This window comes from Peromyscus californicus, unplaced genomic scaffold (genome assembly GCF_007827085.1).
Source record: "Peromyscus californicus insignis strain IS unplaced genomic scaffold, ASM782708v3 Scaffold_8__1_contigs__length_139910024, whole genome shotgun sequence".
Lineage (NCBI taxonomy): Eukaryota > Metazoa > Chordata > Mammalia > Rodentia > Cricetidae > Peromyscus > Peromyscus californicus.
Genome location: NW_026294606.1, coordinates 127,143,507 through 127,164,137, shown reverse-complemented (window position 1 = coordinate 127,164,137; position 20,631 = coordinate 127,143,507). Strand labels below are relative to the sequence as shown.

Below are 20,631 nucleotides of genomic sequence, written 5' to 3'. Positions count from 1 at the left end.
CATTTAAAAAGAAAAGAAGAAGAAAGCCGCAGTAAGAAAAAGAAAACGAGATGCTGGGAGGACCTAACGGCTAGAGAGGCCTAGAGGCAGCACTTATTCCGTCACGTGACCTACCATGGCCGGGGTCGCGCTGCCAGGTCACGTGTGACTGCTGCGCCCTCCGATTGGCTTGGCTAGACCAGTTTGAACGGCCTACGGAAGCCGAAGCTATTCATTTCGGCCGCGTTTATTTTTTTATTCCCAGGCTTTGGCTCCCTCCTTCCGCGCGAGCCTCTGGAGAAGCTGCAGCACTTAGGCGCCGTCGCTGCCTCCTGGGGCCTGGTAGGTGGGCCTCGCTTGGCCGGGGTCCCTTGGCTTCAGCTCTCCTCGAACCTCCCTGGGTTCTGGGCCTGCGCCGCGCGCCGCCCAGGCGTCGGGGTCGCGCCCGGCTGAGAGGCGGGGAACCGGGTTGGGCCAGCTCGCGTGGCCGGCAGAACGGGCCGGGCGGGGGAGGGGGAGCTGAGCCGATCTCAGGGGGTGGGGCCTCGGCGCCCGGGCAGGTTTGGGTGCCACGAGATGCGGGCCAGTGGGGCGGCTGGGGTCGGGCTGGAGGGGCCCTGATTGGGGGAAATCGTCGGGGGACGTCGCGAGGATCGGGTGTGTGTGGATCTGTTTCAGCGGGGTTTGGTTGGGTCTGATTGGGAGAGAGCCTTGAAAGTTGGGCGGGGGGAGATTGTTAGGTCCTGATAGGGAGGGGCGTCAGACTTAAGCCCAGAGGGCTTTCCTGGGTCTGACTGTGAGGCGATGATGGGATCCGTTGAGGGTAACGCTCTGGGTGAGTGTTTGTGCGGGACTCTTGAGGGGAAGCTGCAGGGATTGGACGGATGGGGGTCTCCGACCCCAAGTGGTCGGGGCCTAAAGGGAACTTGATTAGGGGGGCTGCCAGAGATCCGTCATCAGGAATTACTGCTGACTTGGGCGGAGGGTGAGAGCGAGAGAGGCTTGGCCAGACCTGGTTGGGGTTGGCAGCGGGCACAGGTTCTGGGGGCTTTGGTCGCGGATTGAGTGGTTTTGACTGGCTCTCGTTCAAAGAGACATTGGAGAGCGGTCGGGCATTGCTTGTATTCTGGTTAAGGGGAGTCACTGGACCGCGTCCAGACCAGAAAGGGGGGCATATGCGTCTGCTGAGCTTGTAAGGCAGGTTTAGAGGAGGTAGCAGGGATGAGAAGGATCTAGGCGCTTAGGGACTTAGAGGAACTCAGGAACCTAGGAGGCGGCAAAGATCTAGCGGAGCTTGAAGGCTGGATTTTGGGGGAAGGAATCCTCGTGGACTGAGCCTTCACCTGGAAGACCGCTGGGGCGGGGCCCTCGTCCTCGAGGGAGGCGGAAGCCGTAGGGCCCGTAACCGGGGGCGGCGGCGGCGGCGGCATGGACCGCCCTAGGAAGAGGGTTCCACGTTAGGCTCGCTGTGGATCCGTCGCGCCCCCGCCACCGGTCCTGATGGCCCGCTTTTATATTCCCCCCACTCTCACCCCCGAGCCCGCGACTGCGTGGCCGAGGATGGCTTAGCTGGCGGGGACCCTGCACTTGGACAGGGACAGGCGCGGATCCGAGGCCTCCGCTTCTCCGCGGAGAGCGCTTGCATCTGCGTGCATCCGCCTCTGCCTTGGGGACTCAACTTGGGTCTCACACAGAACCCCGGCGACCCAGCGCTGACCCAGGCTCCTACCCCTGCAGTTCGCCTTGCGCCATGGACTGGCAGCCAGACGAGCAGGGCCTGCAGCAGGTCTTGCAGCTTCTCAAAGACTCGCAGTCGCCCAACACAGCTACTCAGCGCATTGTGCAGGATGTATCCTTCTTTCCTTCCGGGGCTGCTGGAACAGGGCTGATGTCTGAACCTCCTGAAGACTAGAGAGGGAGGGACTACTTCTTGATCCCCAGACTCTGCTGCAAGAGAGAACATGACATGAGCGGAGAATTAAAGGCTTATGTCCCTGGGTTCCATTTCCAGAGGTGTAGAAAATGATGGGAATGCCTGATGTTCACTGAGCACTTAATCCTGTAACTGTTAAAGTGAATGCTGTTAACTCTCTTTACAGAGAGGACCTGGAGGCTTAGAAAGGGAAAATGCTTTGGCAAAGCCTCAGCTAGGAACCAGGGTGAGAAGCCCAGCCATCTCAGATTTTAGTCCAGTCTGCCTTGTCAGAATGAGGGTAGATGGGGAGGGATGCTGAAGTTGCACCATGTGTGTTTGTGGTTGAAAACTTTTTTTTTTCCTAGTTGCTTGTGTAAATATATAAGTATCCTGGTTAGTTTTGTTGTCAGTTTGATATACTACCTATGAAGAGGGACCTTCCTTGAAGACTTGCCTCCTTCAGAATGGCCTGTGGGAATGGATGTGGGGCAGTTTCTTGATTGATAATTGATGTGGGCAGGCCTGCCGGTCCAGCCCTGTCCATCCCATTGTGGATGTTATCTCAGGGTGGGTGGCCCTGGGCTGTATAAGAAAGGTAGCTGAATGTGAGTCTTGGAAGGAGCCAGTAACCAGCATTGCACAGTGGTTTCTGCTTTGGAACTTCTCTCCATGATGAGCTAAAACTAACCCTTTACTTCCTGCCTTGGTCTTGGTCAGTGTTTTATCACAGCCAACAGAGAAGCAAATTAGAATAATGAGTTCAGATTTTTAAATGAAATGGCCACGATGGCATAAACCTTTAATCACAACATTTGAGAGGCAGAGGCAAGTGAATCTCAGAGTTTGAGGGCAGCCTGGTCTTCTGTAGACCCTGTCTCACTTGAAAATAGGGCAAGTCCCCACCTTTTCCTGCAGAGCTGACGATGGAACATAAGGGCCTGGAGCATGCTGGCCACTTGCTTTATCATTGAGCTGCATCCCAGTCCTACTCCCTGGGTCTCAGCCATTCACTCTCTCTGCCTCAGAGCCGGAGACTGTGTGGTCTTACACATGCTAGGCATGTGTTTTACCCCTGAGCTGTATCCCTGGACTGCTTTTTTGAGTCAGCGTCTCTCTGACAGAATAAAAACTGAATATGTAGCTCAGGTTGGCCTTGAACTCGGGGTGATCTTCCTTTCTCGGCCTCCCTGGTGCTAGGATTATAGGCACGCCCCACACCCAGGTAGCCTTGCACTCTGACTGAGAAAAGCAGGCATTATTGGAGTGCCGAAGTCAGGGATGAGTAGCAGCTGACAGTCTTGTCCAACCCATTCCTGCTCTGCAAGGACATAAAGGTGATGCAGGAAGCTCAGACATGTGCCCTAGTCCATGTGTGAACCTGGTCCTCCTGAAAAGGTCCTTTGGTGCTGTAGGGATAGTGACTGATCAGTGACATCCCAGGAGCTGGCTGCCTAAATGCTTTGGTCACTCACATTTTGAGCAATGTGGCAGTGAGAGAATATTGCCTAGGAAAGGTTACTGTCTCTCAAGTTCTTTTTTTCTTTTTTCTTTTTTTTTTTTCTTGAGCCAAGATCTTGCCTCTCAGCTTCCCTAGTTCTGGGATCACAGGGGTGCCCCAATACACCTGCCTTTCCAAGTCCCTTAACAGCTTGGCAGAAACTTAAACAACTGAACCAGTTTCCTGACTTCAACAACTATCTGATCTTCGTCCTGACCAGACTCAAGTCAGAAGGTATGTTCTCTGTCCCTCTCGCTGTGCAGATCTTGCTTTTCTACTCACTGCCACAGTCCTCTGACCTTAGCACTTTTCCTACAGATGAGCCAACCCGCTCTCTCAGTGGCCTCATCCTCAAGAATAATGTGAAGGCACATTACCAGAGCTTCCCGCCTCCTGTGGCTGACTTCATCAAACAGGAGTGTCTCAACAACATTGGCGATGCCTCCTCTCTCATCCGAGCCACCATTGGTGAGGGGGCTGTGGGGGTCGTCAGCAAGGACACACTAAGAGCTTGCTCTGGGCCAAGAAGCTATTCAACGTGTTCAGGGTATTGCTTACTGAATGCTCCAGTACCCTCTGTGATGATAGCACTGTTAACTACTGCCATCTGACTGGAGAGGAAACTGAGGCACAGATGATAAAGGGACTTGCCTGGCAAGTAACAGCTTGGAAACAAGCCAGGCAGTGCAGGTCAGTCTTTTTTTCCCCCCCTTTTTTCTTTTTGAGACAAGGTAGTCCAAGCTGGCCTCAAACTTTCCAACCTTCTGCTTCAGCCTCCTGAGTGCCTCAGTAACTCAGTGTCCACGATTTTGTGACATAGTCTCAAACTCTGTGACTGAGGTTCAGCAGTTGTAATACTTGCTTCCTCTGTCCACATGGAGTCATTAGGAGTACCCCTCAAATGATTTCTATTCAGTGAGAATTAGTTAATGGAGGCTCCTTGCTGTGAGTCCAGGAGGAAACACCTGAGGGAATGACAGCAGGAGCACTAAGATTTACTCAGGCCATTCTCCCTGAAGCCCTGATTACTATTACAAAGATTAATAGGTGATTTCCTAGCAATGCTTTAACATTTTTAGTTATTTTCTGTGAGGGAGAGCACACACTACTATACCTGAGTCTGGAGGGCAGAGAAAAACATTGAAGGCGAGTCAGTTCTCGCCTTCCACATTATTGAGATGGGTCTCTTGTTTTTGCTACACAGTGTATTCCAGGCTTATTGGCAAGATAGCTTCCTGTCCTCCTTCCATCTCCTCCCATCTCAGAGTAGAAGTGATGGGATTGCAGATGTGCACCACTGCATCCAGGTCACGTGGGCTCTGATTACAGGTGCACACCACTGCATCCAGGTCATGTGGGTTCTGGGGAGCAAGTCTGGGTCATCTGGCCTGGACAGTGGGTGTTTTTACCTGCTGAGTCGTTTTCCCAGCTTTCTTTCTTTCTTTCTTTCTTTTCTTCCTTCCTTCCTTCCTTTCTTTTCTTCCTTTCTTCCTTTCTTTTCTTTCTTTCTTTCTTTCTTTCTTTCTTTCTTTCTTTCTTCTCTCTTTCTCTATCTCTATCTCGCCATTATTTTCTTGAAATCTGTCAACTAAATTGGTTTATTTTTACTTTTTGTGTGCTGTGCCTAGAAACTAGAGGACAACTTTGGAGGTTGTTTTTCTCTATTATGTGGGCTTACGCCATCAGGGGTGGCTGCAAGTAAGTGCCTTCAACCACTAAAGTAGCTTTCTGGCCCTTCTATAGAGTATTTTAAGGAAAAGACAGCTATTTATTTATACCCCAGGAAGGGAAGCCTTAAAAAATAAAGGCTGGGTGTGGTAGCACATGCCTGTAATATCAGCATTCATTGGGAGTTAGAGGCCAGCCTGGTCTAAATAGTTCTAGGCCAGCCGTAGGTGAGATCCTGTCTCAAAAAAAAAAAGTAAATAAAATGACTAGGTATGATGGCCCATGCCTTTAATTTCAACACTTTGGAGGTAGTAGCAGATGGGTCTCTGAGTTCAAGGCAAGCCTGATCTTCATAGTGAATTCCAGATCTACAAACTCTATACATGTCCAGATTTTGTTTCTTGTCATTTTTGCCTTAGCAGTATAGTTTTCTGTAGGGTAGCGTGGGGTGTATAGTGCCACTAATCCTGTGTGGAGGTCTGAGGACAACTTTGGAGAATTGTTCTCTCCTACCATGTGGGTCCCAGGAATATCCAAGTCAGGTTGTCGGGCTTGGTGGCAAGCACCTTCATGCACAGCTAGCTCGCTGGCCCACAGTGTACTTTTATAACTGTATTATTGACATTGTTACAGGAATTTTGAGTCACATAGAGGTGATTTAAAGTCTGTGAGAGGTTGGGGACATAACTCAGTTGATGTAGTGTTCCCGTTATCTACAGGAGGATGTGCATAGGTTCTGTGCAAGTACTGTGCCACTTCCTGTAACACACTTGATTTTGGCATCTCTGAGGATATCTGTACTTGAAGAAACTTTGGAAGAGCTTTAGGGCTCTGGTACTTTTTTTTGAAACAGGGTTTTGCTGCTCAGCCTAGGGTTTCAAACTTGGAATCTTCTGCCTCAGCCTTCTAGGGGCTAGCATTACAGATCTCTACTATAGTGCCTGACCAAGGCCTTCCATTGAAGGCTGAGATCCATGTGGTACAAGAGAGGCTGTGGTGTGGCCAACACCGTGAATGGGGGCTGTCCCATTATGGGATGGCAGAGAGACTTCAATTTTAGGGAATTTGGGGAAAAAAAGGGGGGAGGGGCTGGAGAGAAGGCTCAGAGGTTAAGAGCACTGACTGCTCTTCCAGAGGTCCTGAGTTCAATTCCCAGCAACCACATGGTGGCTCACAACCATCTATAATGAGATCTGGTGCCCTCTTCTGGCCTGCAGGCATATATGCAGACAGAACACTGTATACATAATAAATAAATAAATCTTTAAAAAAAAATTTAGGATTGGCATCATTTGAGAGTGGGCAGTGGCAGCTTCTGCCTTTGTGAAACACTGCCATCTTGTGTTGATGAATGGTGTGTGCATTGGCCACCATATCCAACCCTGCTTGGCAGCTCCGTTGCCCTCAGGCCTCAGATGAAGCCTTTTGCTTAATACCTGTGGATTTCATTATTCTAAGTCAGTTTATTGTAATGTGAACATTAGTTAATATCAGTATATTTGTTTCCTTAGACAAGCGTTCTGTTGCTCTATGTGTGTGTGTGTGTGTGTGCATGCTCATGAGCACGTGGACAGGTGTGCACACCTGTCCACATAGACGGGCCAGAGGAGGGCATCAGCTATTCTGTTCTTTTACTCAAAAGCATCTGGAGCTATGCTGGTAGCCAGCAAGCCCCAGAGACCCTCCTGTTTCGACTGATTACTTCTGGGATAACAAGTTCGTGCTGCCACACCTGGCTTTTTACCTGGGGGCCGGGAACTGAACTCAGGTCCTTCATACTTGCCCAGCAAGCACTTTTACCCACTGAGCCCTCTCCCCAGTCCCCATCCATGGATTTCTACTAGTCGGTAAGGCTGTCTCTTGAGATAAAAGAGCTTTCATGATGTGACTACTTGGCCCCACTTCCTGCCCACAACCTCTCTCCCCCCATTCTGGCCTTTGTCCTGTTACTACACCAGGCTTGCCGTACTCTAGCCAAGACACTTTTGCCCCAGGTGACTGAAGGCCGCCTCCTCTTCATCTGTTTTAACTTCCCTCAGGTCCTTGCACACACGTCCCCATTTTAAAATTACTCCTCTCTAGCTGGGCACAGGCCTATAACCAGTTACTCAAGCGTGGAGGCAAGAGGACCTGCAGTTTTAGGTCTTGCCTTGGCAACTTGTGACCTTAACTCAGAAGGTTAAAATAAAAAAGCTGGGTTGGGTATTTAGCTCAACAGCAAAAATGCTTGCCCTGGGTTCAATCCTCGGAAGTATGAAATAAAAATAATTGAAAGACAATGTACTCTCAGCCCTTGGCTTGTGGCCACCCAGATCTTTGGCTTGGGCAGCTTCACCTTCCACCTTCCTCCAGTTCCAAGAGTGGTGGTTTGGGGTGGGTCACAGTGAGCTCCAAGCATGTGTGCCGAGTCCCCTCGCACTGCCGAAGAGGGTCTGTCGCTCCACAGTAGGGTGCTTACTCGGCATTCATGTGGCTTGCGTTTCATCTCCAGCACCCCAAAGGGAGAGGAGGGAGCCAGTGAGCCTGTTCCTTGGTGGGGGGTTGGAGGGAGCACTAGGCCCTTGCCCAGCCTGAGCAGCCTCCTTTCCCTGGCTGCCCCAGGCATTCTCATCACCACCATCGCTTCCAAGGGTGAGCTGCAGATGTGGCCTGAGCTGCTGCCCCAGCTGTGCAACCTGCTGAACTCGGAGGACTATAACACCTGTGAGGTGGGTGACAGCAGGCCGTGGCCTGGCCCACGCAGGGCTGGATTTTGGAGTAGGACTCAATAGCTCTCTCTGCCTCTGCTCAGGGAGCCTTTGGAGCCCTGCAGAAGATCTGTGAAGACTCTTCTGAGCTTTTGGATAGTGATGCTCTCAACAGGCCCCTGAACATCATGATCCCTAAGTTCCTGCAGTTTTTCAAGCACTGCAGCCCCAAGATCCGGTATGTGAAGTTCCCCGGGCACAGGGGTCTTAGAGCTGGTAGGCATGCGCAGTTCAGAAGTGATCCGTGCCTTCACTGACTACCAGGTCCCATGCCATTGCCTGTGTGAACCAGTTCATCATGGACCGGGCCCAGGCACTGATGGACAACATCGATACCTTTATTGAGGTGGGTCACTGGGCTTGGGTGCATAGGGAGAGCCGAGGGCCCTCAGGCAGCTGACCTTGAGCTTTCTCACAGCACCTGTTTGCCTTGGCTGTGGATGATGACCCTGAGGTGAGGAAGAACGTGTGCCGTGCTCTAGTGATGCTTTTGGAAGTGCGAATTGATAGACTCATCCCTCACATGCACAGCATCATCCAGGTGTGCATGGCCAGCACTAAGGGCAGATAGATGGGTGGCAGGAGGGGGTTGGGGGACCCCTCTTAGTTGGGCTGGGTCTCAGCCTCTCCCCGTTGCCCCAGTACATGCTGCAGAGGACCCAGGATCATGACGAGAATGTGGCCCTGGAGGCCTGTGAGTTCTGGCTGACGCTGGCTGAGCAGCCCATCTGCAAGGAAGTCCTGGCCTCCCATCTGGTCCAGTGAGTGCTCTAGCCCCATGCCAACAGACTCTACCCCTGACTGCATTTGCTTACCATAGCTCATGTAGTATATTTCGGTTTATTTTGAATCCTGTGTACGTTGATTTTTATGGGATTGTAACTTTTAATGGCTTCAAACATTAGGTGACAGAAACAAAGTGTGGTGCCTCATACCCATCACTTGGGAGGCTCAGATGGGGGATTGCCACAGAGTTTTGAGGCTGGACTGGGCTACATAGTGAGTTCTAGGCCAGTCCGGGTTATATAACAAAAACCAAATAAACCAAAACCAAAACAAAGCTACTAACGAGGCAGAAAGATGAGAAAACAATCTTTCAGCAAATCAAGGCCTCAGCCTGGCCATGCCCAGGTGCCCAGGACAGGAAAGGTGTCCACTTCCTCTGTCCTGACTTTCCCTTCAGGCATGACCTTCCTTGTTGTTTTTGTTTTTGGAGGCAGGGTTCTCTGTGTTAACAGCCCTGGTTGTCCTGGAACTCGCTCTGTAGACCAGGCTGGCCTTGAACTCAAAAGATCCACCTGCCTCTGTGCTGGGATTAAAGGCGTGCACCACTACCACCTGGCAGGCTCTGGCATTCTTCAGTTTAGGAGTTCAGATGCTTGAGTGATACTTTAATTAGAAAAACAGAGGAACCTTTTCGGGTTTTCGAGACAAATGGGCCTGGGACTCGGGTTCTCACTCCCTCAGACTCTTAAGTGCTGGTGTTAGGGCTGTGTGGAGCCCTTTTCTTTGATCTGTCTGGATGACTGGCCTATCTCCAGTTATTGATAACAAGTAGGAGGTGTGGCTGGAGGGACAGAGAATTTTGAGGAGGATTGAGACACCCTTGTTGAGGGGCAGGATGGTTAAGTCAGTTTTGTGACGAAGGTTATAGTACTCCGGTGTGTATCTGCTTTTCCTGCTCGTTTCCTGCCTCGGGCCCAGCAGCTTCATCTCAGCAATGCCTGGATGTTGGGTCAGATGTTTGTGCTTTGTGTAATGCTGTGGTACAGCATTTTCTAGGGTTCTGGCATTTATTGGGTTTGGTCAAGAACTATGTGGTGGTATTTAACACTAAAAGTGATAGTTGGAACAGCTGGATGTGGCTGTAAACACTTGTAGTCACAGTGTTTGGAGGTTGAGGCAAAAAGTTCATGATGTCCTTTTTTTTAAATGTGCATCTGTGTATACAGTGCCCACAAGGCCAGAATATTTGATTCCTGGGGCTGGAGTTAGAACAACTGATGATCTTAACTACTGAGCTATCTCTCTCTAGTCCCAGTGGCTACATAGATCCTATTTGAAAAGGAGTGGGGGGGTGGGCGGTGGTGGCGCACGCCTTTAATCCCAGCACTCGGGAGGCAGAGCCAGGCGGATCTCTGTGAGTTCGAGGCCAGCCTGGGCTACCAAGTGAGTTCCAGGACAGGCGCAAAGCTACACAGAGAAACCCTGTCTCGAAAAACCGAAAAAAAAAGAAAAGGAGTGGGGGGAAAGATTATGTCTCTTAATCATAGTGGCTGGAAATTACGTTGTTAGTTCCCTGAAAGGGATGAGCAGATACAGGACACAGGAAGATGGGTATGTTGAGCAGAGTCTGTCCCTTACTCAGCACTCCTGCCCACGCCTGCTTCCTCTTCAGGATGGGCACCTCAGCTAGAGTCCCAACAGTCTCTCTCCCCACAGGTTGATCCCGATCCTCGTGAATGGAATGAAGTACTCTGAAATTGACATTATCCTGCTTAAGGTCAGCTGGGGTATCCACAGTTGGCTATGGGTGGCCAAGACCATGGGTGTTGGGTTGGAGTCTCCAGGCAGTGCTGAGAAGTCTTCCTGGACTGGTCCCTAGGGGGACGTGGAGGAGGACGAGGCAGTACCTGACAGCGAGCAGGACATCAAGCCACGCTTCCACAAGTCACGCACAGTGACACTGCCCCACGAGGCTGAGCGGCCTGATGGCTCTGAGGATGCAGAGGATGATGATGATGACGATGCTTTGTCCGACTGGAATCTGAGTAGGTTGTAGGCCACCTCTGCAGGGAGAGGGTGAGAAGCTGGTGCCGAGCAGTTTGTGAAGAATTGGTGACATTTAGTCCTATGGCTGAATACCTGCCCCACAGGCCTCTCTGAGCCTGAGTCCCATTGTCCCCCTTCAGGGAAGTGCTCAGCAGCTGCGCTGGATGTCCTTGCTAACGTCTTCCGGGAGGAGCTGCTGCCCCATCTACTTCCCCTGCTCAAGGGCCTCCTGTTCCACCCCGAGTGGGTGGTCAAGGAGTCAGGGATCCTGGTGCTGGGTGCCATTGCCGAGGGTGAGTCTGCAACATTTGATGAGCGTCTACCTGGGCTGACCTGGGCAGTGCCAGTGATGAATGCAGCACCACAACACAGGCCAGGGCTCCTCACCCTTGACTTTCTCAAAGTTTATCTAATTATTCATTGGTTTTCAGCACAATGTTTCTCTGAGTGTGGACCTATCTGGCCCTCCAACTCCCAGAGATCCGCCTGCTTCTGACTCTCCTGGGATTAAAGGCGTGTGCCACTACTGCCTGGTTTCCTCATTCTTTCCAAAGAGCTCTGTTATCTGTCTTCCCCTTGGCCTGAAAGACACACCCTGATCCCACCCACCACCTCTGCCCCTTGCCAGGAAATTCTCAACACACCAGCCCTCTTCCTGGTTCTCACAAGCAGGTGATTCTGTGATGGTTCAAGCATAGGACAGCAGGTGTAGTGCCCACTTCAGGTCCTTCCTCAGTACCCATCCCACTGGGGTACCCCTTGTCCTTGGGGAATTCCATCCACATATCCAGGGCCAAGCCCAGGCTTCAGACATGGGCAAACTGAGCTCCACAGGCTGACACCACTTCCCTCATGCCCTGGTGTACATTCTTGCTGTTCGGCTGCCCACCAGAATTAAGAAGTGTCTAGTTTTGGAGTTCCTTTAAATTTGACATGGTGTAAAGAGCACAGTGGTGTGTACACCTGGAGTTACAGAACTGAGGAGGGCTACTGCAAGTGGGAGGCCATGCAGTCTACATAGGGAGTTCAGGTGAGCTAGGGAGACCTCCGAAACAACCCACAGTGTGGCTGGAAGTTGGCGTAGCTTTCGGGCTTTTCCTCCACAAGACATAGGGTATGAACTGTGGCCACGTGTGACCATCTCACCACCCAGAATTGTCACCTAAACTCTGTAAGAGCTTTCAATCTGGAGAGCTTTTTATACCTGTGAGTGAGGCCTGGGGTTTGGAGTAGGATAGTCTATCAGTACAACACTAGTATGGATTTCAGAAGGCTCGAGGTTCCATCCAGAAATGGTTTCATGACCTCTACTTCCTAGGTGACTGTGACATCTCAGATACTATGCAACATATGTGCATGGTTATTTTTTGTGTTTTGAGATAGCGTCTTGTTATGCTGTGATATCCTGTCTCAGACTTCCTAATGCCAGGATTACAGGTGTATATAACCACACCTGACTGAAGCACAATCTCTTATACATGCCACGCAAGTCTTGAACATATGGCCATCCTGCCTAAACTTCCAGAGTACAGGGAGTATCACCTTACCACCTGTGTGTGTATGTTGAGACAGTCCTGTTAGGTGTACTGTGATCTGTAGTCCCGTGAGGGAGCTAGAAAGTTGATCCCAAGGTGATAAAAGAGGTGTGTCTAAAGGCCTTTAATCCCAGTTCTTAGAGATAGGCAGATCTCTGAGCTCAAGAACAGCTGGTCTACACATCAAGTTCCAGAAAGGTCAGGGCAAAAGAAGAGGGGGCGGGGTGGGCGCCTAATGTGTGTGAGGCCTAAGGTTTTTTTTTTTTTTTTTTTGTGGGTTTTTTTTTTTTTTTTTTTTAGAGAGTGTTTCTCTTTGTAGCCCTGGCTCTCCTGGAACTCGATCTGTAGACCAGGCTGGCCTTGAGCTCACAGAGATCCACCTGCCTCTGCCTCCCAAGTGCTGGGATTAAAGGCATTGTTTTGCAAAACAAACAAAACCTCTGTAAATAATTAACTACACAATAATGATAAAGATAAAAAATGAGGGTTCAGTGGTTAAGAGTGCTTGATACTCTTCCAAATGATCTGAGTTTCATTCCTAGCACCCACCTAGCCCCTCACAATTTTCTGTAACTCCAGTTGCTGGAGTTACACTCTTATGACCTCCATGGGTTCCTGCACATCAACACACTCCTTACACAAAAATAGTAAGCGAGAGGGGAGGGAGTAAGAAAAACACAAATACCTCGGGTTTCAAGTTAAGAAGCATTTCCTATCCATCTAAATAATCCTGCACATTTTGATTAGTCCTGTGTTATTTTGAAGGTTGTGTGTGTGGGTGCTTTTTCTGTGATATGCTAGCCTTGAACTGTGGCATGCCTCCTGCCTTGTTCTAAGTGGTGGCATTATAGGTTTGAGCTACCGCCCAGCCAAAAATTGAACCACCTCCAGCTCCATTGTATCTGCTGTGTCTCCTCTTGCTCCTGTCTTTCATGGGCTCTTTAATGCCTCCAAGCCTCAGTTTTTCCACCTATCATGTTGGGTTGGATATGCCTAAGCCCCGCCTTCTCTCTAAGCCCTCCTGTCTCTGGGTTACTGCAGGCTGCATGCAGGGAATGGTGCCCTATCTACCTGAGCTGATCCCACACCTCATCCAGTGCCTGTCAGACAAGAAGGCCCTGGTCCGCTCCATTGCCTGCTGGACGCTGAGCCGCTATGCCCACTGGGTAGTCAGCCAACCACCTGACATGCACCTCAAGCCTCTGATGACAGAGCTGCTCAAGCGTATCCTGGATGGCAACAAGAGGGTGCAGGAGGCAGCCTGCAGGTGAGTCTTGACCCCTGACCCCTGTCCCTTACAGTGGCCCCTCACCCTGGGAAGTGATGACGCCTGTGACTGCTGACAAGACACTGATTTCTGTCGTATTCGTACTGGCTGATCCCATGTCCATCCTCTCCAGCTGCCTGGGTCAGCTCCATCTGCTGGAGTCATTAAGCTTTCCTTTCTGTCTTCATTCACCAGTGCCTTTGCTACCTTGGAGGAGGAGGCATGCACAGAGCTGGTCCCCTACCTCAGCTATATCCTTGACACTCTCGTTTTTGCCTTTGGCAAATACCAGCACAAGAACCTGCTCATCCTCTATGATGCCATTGGCACCCTGGCCGACTCTGTGGGCCACCACCTTAATCAGCCGGTGAGACTCTAGAGACCCTCTGCCCTATCCTTGGGTCCCTCGGCATCTGGTTTTTGCCCTGTGTCACATGCCAGGACATGACCACAACCTTGACAGGCAGGCTGAAGCACTTTAATTAGCTTTGCCCTTACTCTGCCTCTAGTCTAGTGTGAAAGATGGTCAGTGCTGTGCTCTGGGAGTGCAAGGGCCTGTGGGAAGCAGGAGGCCCTACTCAGGTTTCTGGGAGTGGGAGGAAGGGAAGGAAGTACTAGGGACAGACAGATGAGAAGCATCAGAAGGGCTTAGAGATCTTGAAGTATGGTCAGGAGCTTGGATGCCTTCCTTTATGGGACAGCATTGACTGAGGCAGGCTGCCACACCTATCTAGGAAGCCCAACCTCCCACTCCCTTTCCAGGAATACATTCAGAAGCTGATGCCTCCACTGATCCAGAAGTGGAATGAGCTCAAGGATGAAGACAAGGACCTCTTCCCCCTGCTGGAGGTGAGTGGTCTTAGGTCCTCCCTCAGAGTCCTTCCACCTGGCCAGGACTCACCCTTTGCCTTTCCTCTGCCAGTGTCTGTCATCTGTGGCCACTGCCCTGCAGAGTGGCTTCCTGCCCTACTGTGAGCCTGTCTACCAGCGCTGTGTTACCCTGGTGCAGAAGACACTGGCCCAGGCCATGGTGAGCACCTTGGGCCCCCTGCACACTTGCTCTGCTGCCCAGGCCATAGCCTACCCATCTCACCTGCCCCCTGTGTATCCAGATGTACACACAACACCCTGAACAATACGAGGCCCCTGACAAGGACTTCATGATCGTTGCACTGGACCTACTTAGTGGCTTGGCTGAGGGCCTGGGTGGCCATGTGGAACAGCTGGTAGCCCGAAGTAACATCATGACATTGCTCTTCCAGTGTATGCAGGTGAGTGCACACACCAAGTCAGGCCACACCTAAGCAGGCCAAGGAGACTTTTTCTAGGCCATAACGGTTTACATAGCAGCTGCTACAGTTGACCCTGGGGCTAGTCAGGACCCTGATTATACCGAGGGAATGTCAAAGAAAAGGACCTGGGTTTGGTTCCTAGCACCCACATGGTAAATCACAACCATCCATAACTCCAGCTCCAGGAGATTGCATGCCCTCTTCTAGTCTGTGTGGACACTAAGCACACACATGGTGCACAGATGTACATGCAGGCAAAACTAATCATACACTTAAGACGAAAATAAATACATGTTTTTGTTTTTTTAAGACTGGTCATTACATGACGATTACATGACTTTAAATTCAGCACTCAGGAATCAGAGCCTTGTGGGTCTCTGAATTTTAGGCCAGTCAGGGCTAAATAGTGAAACCTTGTCTCCAAAATCAAATAATCATTCTGTGCTGTTGAGATAGCTCAACAGGTAGGGATGCCTACCACCAAGTCTGTGACAACCTGGCCAGAGAACCCCAGGACCCACATGAATGAAAGAGTGAGCCAATTCCTACAAGTTCACCTCTGACTTCCATATGTCTGTCATGGCACTTGTACCTACTCACACATACACACAAAGGTTGAATAAATACAAATTCTAAGGGTGAGAACATACCTTGTAAACATGATGAGCTCCACAAACTGGTTTTTGTGTTTTGTTTTGTTTTTTAAACAGTTGTATCTAGTGGCACATGCTTGTAATCCCAGCTGTGGGGAGACAGAGGCAGATTCCTGGGGCTTGCTGCTTAGCCACTGTATTCCAATTAGAGAGCTCCAGGCCAATGAAAGACCCTGTCTCAAAAGACAAAGTGGAAAACTGGGATAGTCAGTGGGAGAGCGTTTGCCTACATGCTGTAAGGCTCTAGCAACCTCCACCACTAAAATAATGACACCTGGTTTTTGCCTGTCCTCCCATGCACGGGTATCCACTCATACTCTGTTTACACATAAATATAATTCTTGTCAGGAAATGTAGTACAGGTTGATCTCAAAAATAAAGTTTGGGCACACGCCTTCAATCCCAGCACTGAGGTCCAGGCTGAGCAGAGCTGTGTAGTGAGGCGGCTTCATCAGTAAAGTGCCTGTTAGACAAGAACAGGAGCCTCGATTGATCTCCGTTGCCAGGGGGGCAGGGGCTGATGTGGTGCTGCTCTTCCAGAGAGCCCAGGTTTGGTTCCAGCACTACATCAGGTAGCTGACAGTGACAACTGCCTGTCCCTCCAGCTCTGGGGGAATCTGACTCCTTCCAGGGACACCTGTACAACTCTTCCCCAGAATATACACATAATTAAAGATAAAAATAACGGGTGCAGTTACCCAGAGGTCCCTGTGATTCCGGCACTGGGAAAATAGAGACAGGATCCCTGGGGTTCTCTGGCCAGGTTGTCTAGCTGAGTTTTAGTGAGCTTAGGTTTAGAAAGAAATTATGCCTTGAAAATAAAGTTGGGTGGCAAGTGAGGACGATGACCCCATGCGCATGTACACTCGCGCCACAGACAGAAGCTAGCCTGGTTTGTGCAGTAGACCCTGTCAAAGAAAACTTAGGAGTGTTATATTAAATATACAACTGTTACTTTGTGGTTTGGGGGCTGAGGATGGAACAGGGTTCTGGAGCTTTGTAAGTAAGGTCCTGACGACAGGCTATGGGAGAGTGGGAGGCGGCTAACAGTAAGGGACAGCCCTGCACCTCAGCCTGTGCTTGTGGTCGGGATGTGCTCTAGGGACTGTGCCGCCTCAGCTGGCTTGGATGGAAGGAGTGGGAGCCCTCTCATTTTGCCACCTCTCTCAACTCCAGGATTCCATGCCTGAGGTCCGGCAGAGCTCCTTTGCCCTTCTGGGAGACCTTACCAAAGCCTGCTTTATCCACGTCAAGCCCTGTATCGGTAGGCTACCCACTTTGCCCTATCCTATGGCTCCCGTACTGACTGGCTTCCAGTGATGGAGGCATGCCCTGGGAGGCCCATGACTGGACTGGGATGTATTTGTACTGTCTGATGGGCTGCCCAGCCAGTTCTGGGAGCGTGGCCTCAATGGTCTTTCTGCTCAGTCTTTTTCTGCTCTTCTTCTCTTTCCATTAGCTGAGTTCATGCCTATCCTGGGCACCAACCTGAACCCAGAGTTCATCTCCGTCTGTAACAATGCCACCTGGGCCATTGGGGAGATCTGCATGCAGATGGGTGAGTGCCCTGAAAGTGGCAGACTACCTTTTCATTGGTCTGTTTCTATCCTGGGGCCAGAGCTTGATTCTCAAAGGACCCTAAGGGAGTGCCTCTGATTGGCCAGGGACGAGAACATGCTTTGATTTCCCTGACAGGTGAAATCAAATAATTAAAAGGTGGAGTAGATGGTCTGTTTCTGCTGGACCATCTCATGTAATTGTCTTCCTGAAAGGCCCAGTGGGATCAGTTGGGTGACTTTGGCCTCCTCACCTTGTGGGTAGTGATTTGAGAGAGTCCTTTGGGTGGGTCTGTTGTGTCTGTGGACTTCACTGGGAGCATCCCGAGGAGGCTCTTGGTTTACTCGGGCTTTGTGGTGCACCCATCTGCATGGAACTGGGGACATGGACTGAAGTCAGCCATACCCAGCTGGCCTTTGTGGGTGGAGTGGGCCATGCAGGGCTCTGAATGGCTGGTCCCTAGGGGCAGAGATGCAACCCTATGTGCAGATGGTCCTCAACAATCTGGTGGAGATCATTAACAGGCCCAACACACCCAAGACACTACTGGAAAACACAGGTGAGTACCAGGCCTAGGCTGAGAGGGGAGAGTTCTAGGAAGGGTGTCAGTACTTGAAATGGGATTCTGGGAGGAGCCCAAGAAAGAGTCCTGGCTTTAGAATATATGGGAAGAGATCCAGGCTGGGCAGGGAGGACACCTGGATGGGCCAAACTCAAAGGCCCAGGCTAGCCACAGGGTCGTTCAGTTGGGGCCTGTGGGGCGGGGCTCGGTGCCTCCTGTCAGAGGCCCCGCCACGTACCGTCCCGGGGCCACTCGGGGTTGCAGGTCGCCTGACGAGTCCCTCTGCCATTCCAGCCATCACCATCGGCCGCCTGGGCTACGTGTGCCCACAGGAGGTGGCACCCATGCTGCAGCAGTTCATCCGGCCTTGGTGTGTGCCTGCCTGGGTGGGGCCTGCTGGGGGTGGGCAGGACAGCTGTGCTCCCCAGCGCCACCCCCATGGATGCATGTGGGAGACCTCTACCCACGGACACCCCCCCACCCTGTTCCCTTCATCCATCCTTCATCTGTGCTTGCCCAGCCCCAAGTGCATCCACTGACCTGCTGCCCTCCTCCATGGCCAGGTGCACGTCCCTTAGGAACATCCGGGACAACGAGGAGAAGGATTCTGCCTTCCGAGGCATCTGCATGATGATTGGTGTCAATCCTGGGGGTGTTGTGCAGGTCCGGGCAGCGGGGCTCAGAGGGCAGGGCGGGGGCTGGCTTGGGCGGCCCCTCACATGGGATCCGTCATGTTTCAGGACTTTATTTTCTTCTGCGATGCTGTAGCCTCCTGGGTGAGCCCGAAGGATGACCTTCGGGACATGTTTTATAAGGTGAGGCTCTTGCTGGTCCCATGGGAGTCCTGGGGAGTAGACGCCAGAGGCTTGCCCTAGCCCATTGACCCCTGCCTCACTGCAGATCCTCCATGGCTTCAAAGACCAAGTCGGGGAGGAAAACTGGCAGCAATTCTCAGAGCAGTTCCCACCGCTGCTCAAGGAGAGGCTGGCAGCCTTCTACGGGGTCTAGGTGAACGTGGAGACCACCAGGTGAGCAGGGCTTCCAGTGCTCAGGCCTGTCAGAGTGAAAAGGACGAAGGCCCTGACTCTCCTTCTCCCCTGCAGGTTTCTGTCTGCGTCATCGTCGGAGGGTGTGCTGGGGAATGTGCTGCTTCCAGAAGTCACTGTGCCCTGGTCCAGGGGGGTTAGGGAGGAGTGAGTGGGACCTAAATCCAGATGCTACCTAGTCTGTGCATCTGTCCATCTGTTGGTCCACTTGCCCCACCGGGCCTGACGAGTGGGCAGGTGGGTGGGGACTCCATGCTCATCCTACAAATAGGGAGGGGGGTGGGACTTCTTGGTGGGCAAGAGTTCTCTGGGCTCTAATCTGGGTCATCTCAGGCAGCCCATTTGGGCCAGCCATGTGGGAGGGAGGAATCCTAAGGCCTACCGAATCCGGTGTCAGATAAGGCAAGGGAATTACAGGTGGGGAGGGGGGTTCCTTGTAGAGAAGCATACACTCACATGTACACATGTGGACACACGCATGTGCGGGCACCACAGCCAGCTAGGCTGGGCCAGCCGCCCCACCATTTCCTCGACTGCATGGAGACAGTAGAATTAGTGAACCCCCAAATTATGCCTATGGCCTTCTGTGTACCTTGCATCTAAAGTATAAGAAGCTTCCGCTGTTTTGCCGGAATTGGCAGTGATTGGGAGGGCTGGGAGGTTTGGGGGACCTCAGCTGGGCCCCCAGGGCCAAGGGAGGAGGGCGGTCATTTTGGGGCTGCCAAGCACTTGCACACTTTGGACCTGCTCCATACACTTCCTGCCAGCTTCATGGCAGCCTCATCTAGTGTGTCCCCATCTTTGTCACATCCCAGCCAGCAGCAGGGTGGGGGGACCATTGGAGCAGTGGGGACTAGCTTGAGGCTACCCTAGACGCTTTTCCTGTGCTCCAAAGGTATTTAAAGGCACAGGCCTGGGACTAGTTTTCCTTAAGAGAGCTAAGGGCAGCCAGAGCTGCCAGCATGATTTCCTGGATCTCTCTTGAAACAGCTTCAAGGATAGTCCAGCTCTCTGCTCCTGAGAACTCCCTTCTCAAGAGCTAGGGCAACAGCATGTGATTGGTGAGGACAAAGGACAAAGGTTTACTGGGTCCAGCAAGTTTTGAAGGCTTGGGGGCGCAGAGTATATATACCAGGGCCTCAAACTTTGTCCCTTTTGGGACTTAATGTTCATCACAGTGTCCACTGGACTCAGACCCCCCCCCCCCCCACCAGATTGGTACACTGACTCTAAAAATCCTTGAAGAAATTGATGGGGGATGCCATCAAAATGGGAGGGGCTTTCTGAGAGGAGGGTGTGTGTGTGTGATTATTTCCAAATTGGCTGTGGAAATCAGCCTTGCAAGATCCCTGAACGTTTTTTCTTCCATCCCCTTTCTTGCTTCCTACTTCTTTGGGAGCCCATTATATTTTGGGCTTTGACTGGAGTTCTGCATCTTAAGGCCTGCTCCATCATCCCTCTGAGGACCTGGACCTTATCCCATCCAGGCCATGTGTCTTCTCTCAAGTAGGGTCAGGCCCTACCTCTATTCCCAGGGACACTTAGTGCACATTCCATAACTCAGCTAGTGGTCCCAATCCCCTCCAGCCTCAAACTTGAGCAGGTCTCTGGAAGCCATTTGTAGGGAAAAAAAACTTTTTTTTTTAAAGAAAAATACCATTAGCTTTCTGGTAATTCCACTTCTTTGGAGCATCCTCTGCTGGATCTTGGGGTGTATTGATGGATTGACTGTCTGATGGAGTTGTGTCTCCCTCTGCCCAAGGTGGGGGTTCCAACTAACTTCAGGAAAGGGGAGCCCAACTCTTGTATTTTCCCTTTTTTTATTTTATTTTATTATTTTTTAAAAGAAATTATTTAATTCTTTAATTTATTTTTTAGTTGGTTTTTGCACAATAAGTTTCAGTTTCTTAACCTTCTTTGCCCAGGGCTGCGGACACAGACTGACCTTGATCTGCAGGCTCCCCCTCCCCCCCCATTTCCCTGAGTCTTTCATTACCATTACCCTGTGGGCTCCCAGGTCTATCCATCTGTTACTGTGCTGTGCTGGGGACTGGCGCCTAGGTGGCGTGAGATTCCACTTGTGTAGAACTTTGTTGAGTAAAGGTCAGTTTCTTGTGAAACCCTTGGTGTCTGGTTTCCT

The 20,631-nt window shown here is 51.3% G+C and overlaps 1 protein-coding gene, 1 long non-coding RNA gene and 2 other non-coding genes across 9 annotated transcripts; 3 read left to right on the top strand and 1 right to left on the bottom strand.

Moving 5' to 3' along the window:
* The first annotated feature begins 187 nt into the window (after positions 1–187).
* On the top strand, positions 188–20,611 carry Tnpo2 (transportin 2). 6 transcript variants are annotated; one of them, XM_052727011.1, is made up of 25 exons: positions 188–321; positions 1,717–1,828; positions 3,551–3,626; positions 3,711–3,860; positions 7,662–7,768; positions 7,852–7,985; positions 8,072–8,153; positions 8,226–8,348; positions 8,450–8,568; positions 10,250–10,310; positions 10,413–10,578; positions 10,720–10,872; positions 13,156–13,381; positions 13,577–13,748; positions 14,144–14,230; positions 14,304–14,411; positions 14,494–14,652; positions 16,503–16,590; positions 16,786–16,884; positions 17,347–17,442; positions 17,710–17,815; positions 18,009–18,108; positions 18,186–18,260; positions 18,346–18,473; positions 18,549–20,611. In XM_052727011.1, exons 2-24 carry the CDS (start codon positions 1,730–1,732, stop codon positions 18,451–18,453), a joined length of 2,694 nt encoding a protein of 897 aa, XP_052582971.1. In that variant the 5' UTR covers positions 188–321; positions 1,717–1,729; the 3' UTR covers positions 18,454–18,473; positions 18,549–20,611. The 6 variants fall into 6 exon arrangements, with proteins under 6 accessions (XP_052582971.1, XP_052582970.1, XP_052582973.1 ...); XM_052727010.1 differs by having other exon boundaries at positions 190–321; positions 1,674–1,828; XM_052727013.1 differs by lacking the exon at positions 188–321 and adding an exon at positions 538–636.
* LOC128103005 (uncharacterized) lies at positions 10,486–18,097 on the bottom strand. Its single transcript, XR_008215611.1, has 3 exons — positions 17,986–18,097; positions 15,324–15,499; positions 10,486–10,596 (listed from the first exon to the last, which is right to left on the bottom strand). It is a non-coding gene; the product is annotated as an uncharacterized LOC128103005 (long non-coding RNA).
* Positions 13,429–13,498, top strand: LOC128104854 (small nucleolar RNA SNORD41). The gene has a single exon (XR_008216148.1). It is a non-coding gene; the product is annotated as a small nucleolar RNA SNORD41 (small nucleolar RNA).
* On the top strand, positions 16,635–16,708 carry LOC128104864 (small nucleolar RNA ZL2). Its single transcript, XR_008216157.1, has one exon. It is a non-coding gene; the product is annotated as a small nucleolar RNA ZL2 (small nucleolar RNA).
* Positions 20,612–20,631: the final 20 nt, after the last annotated feature.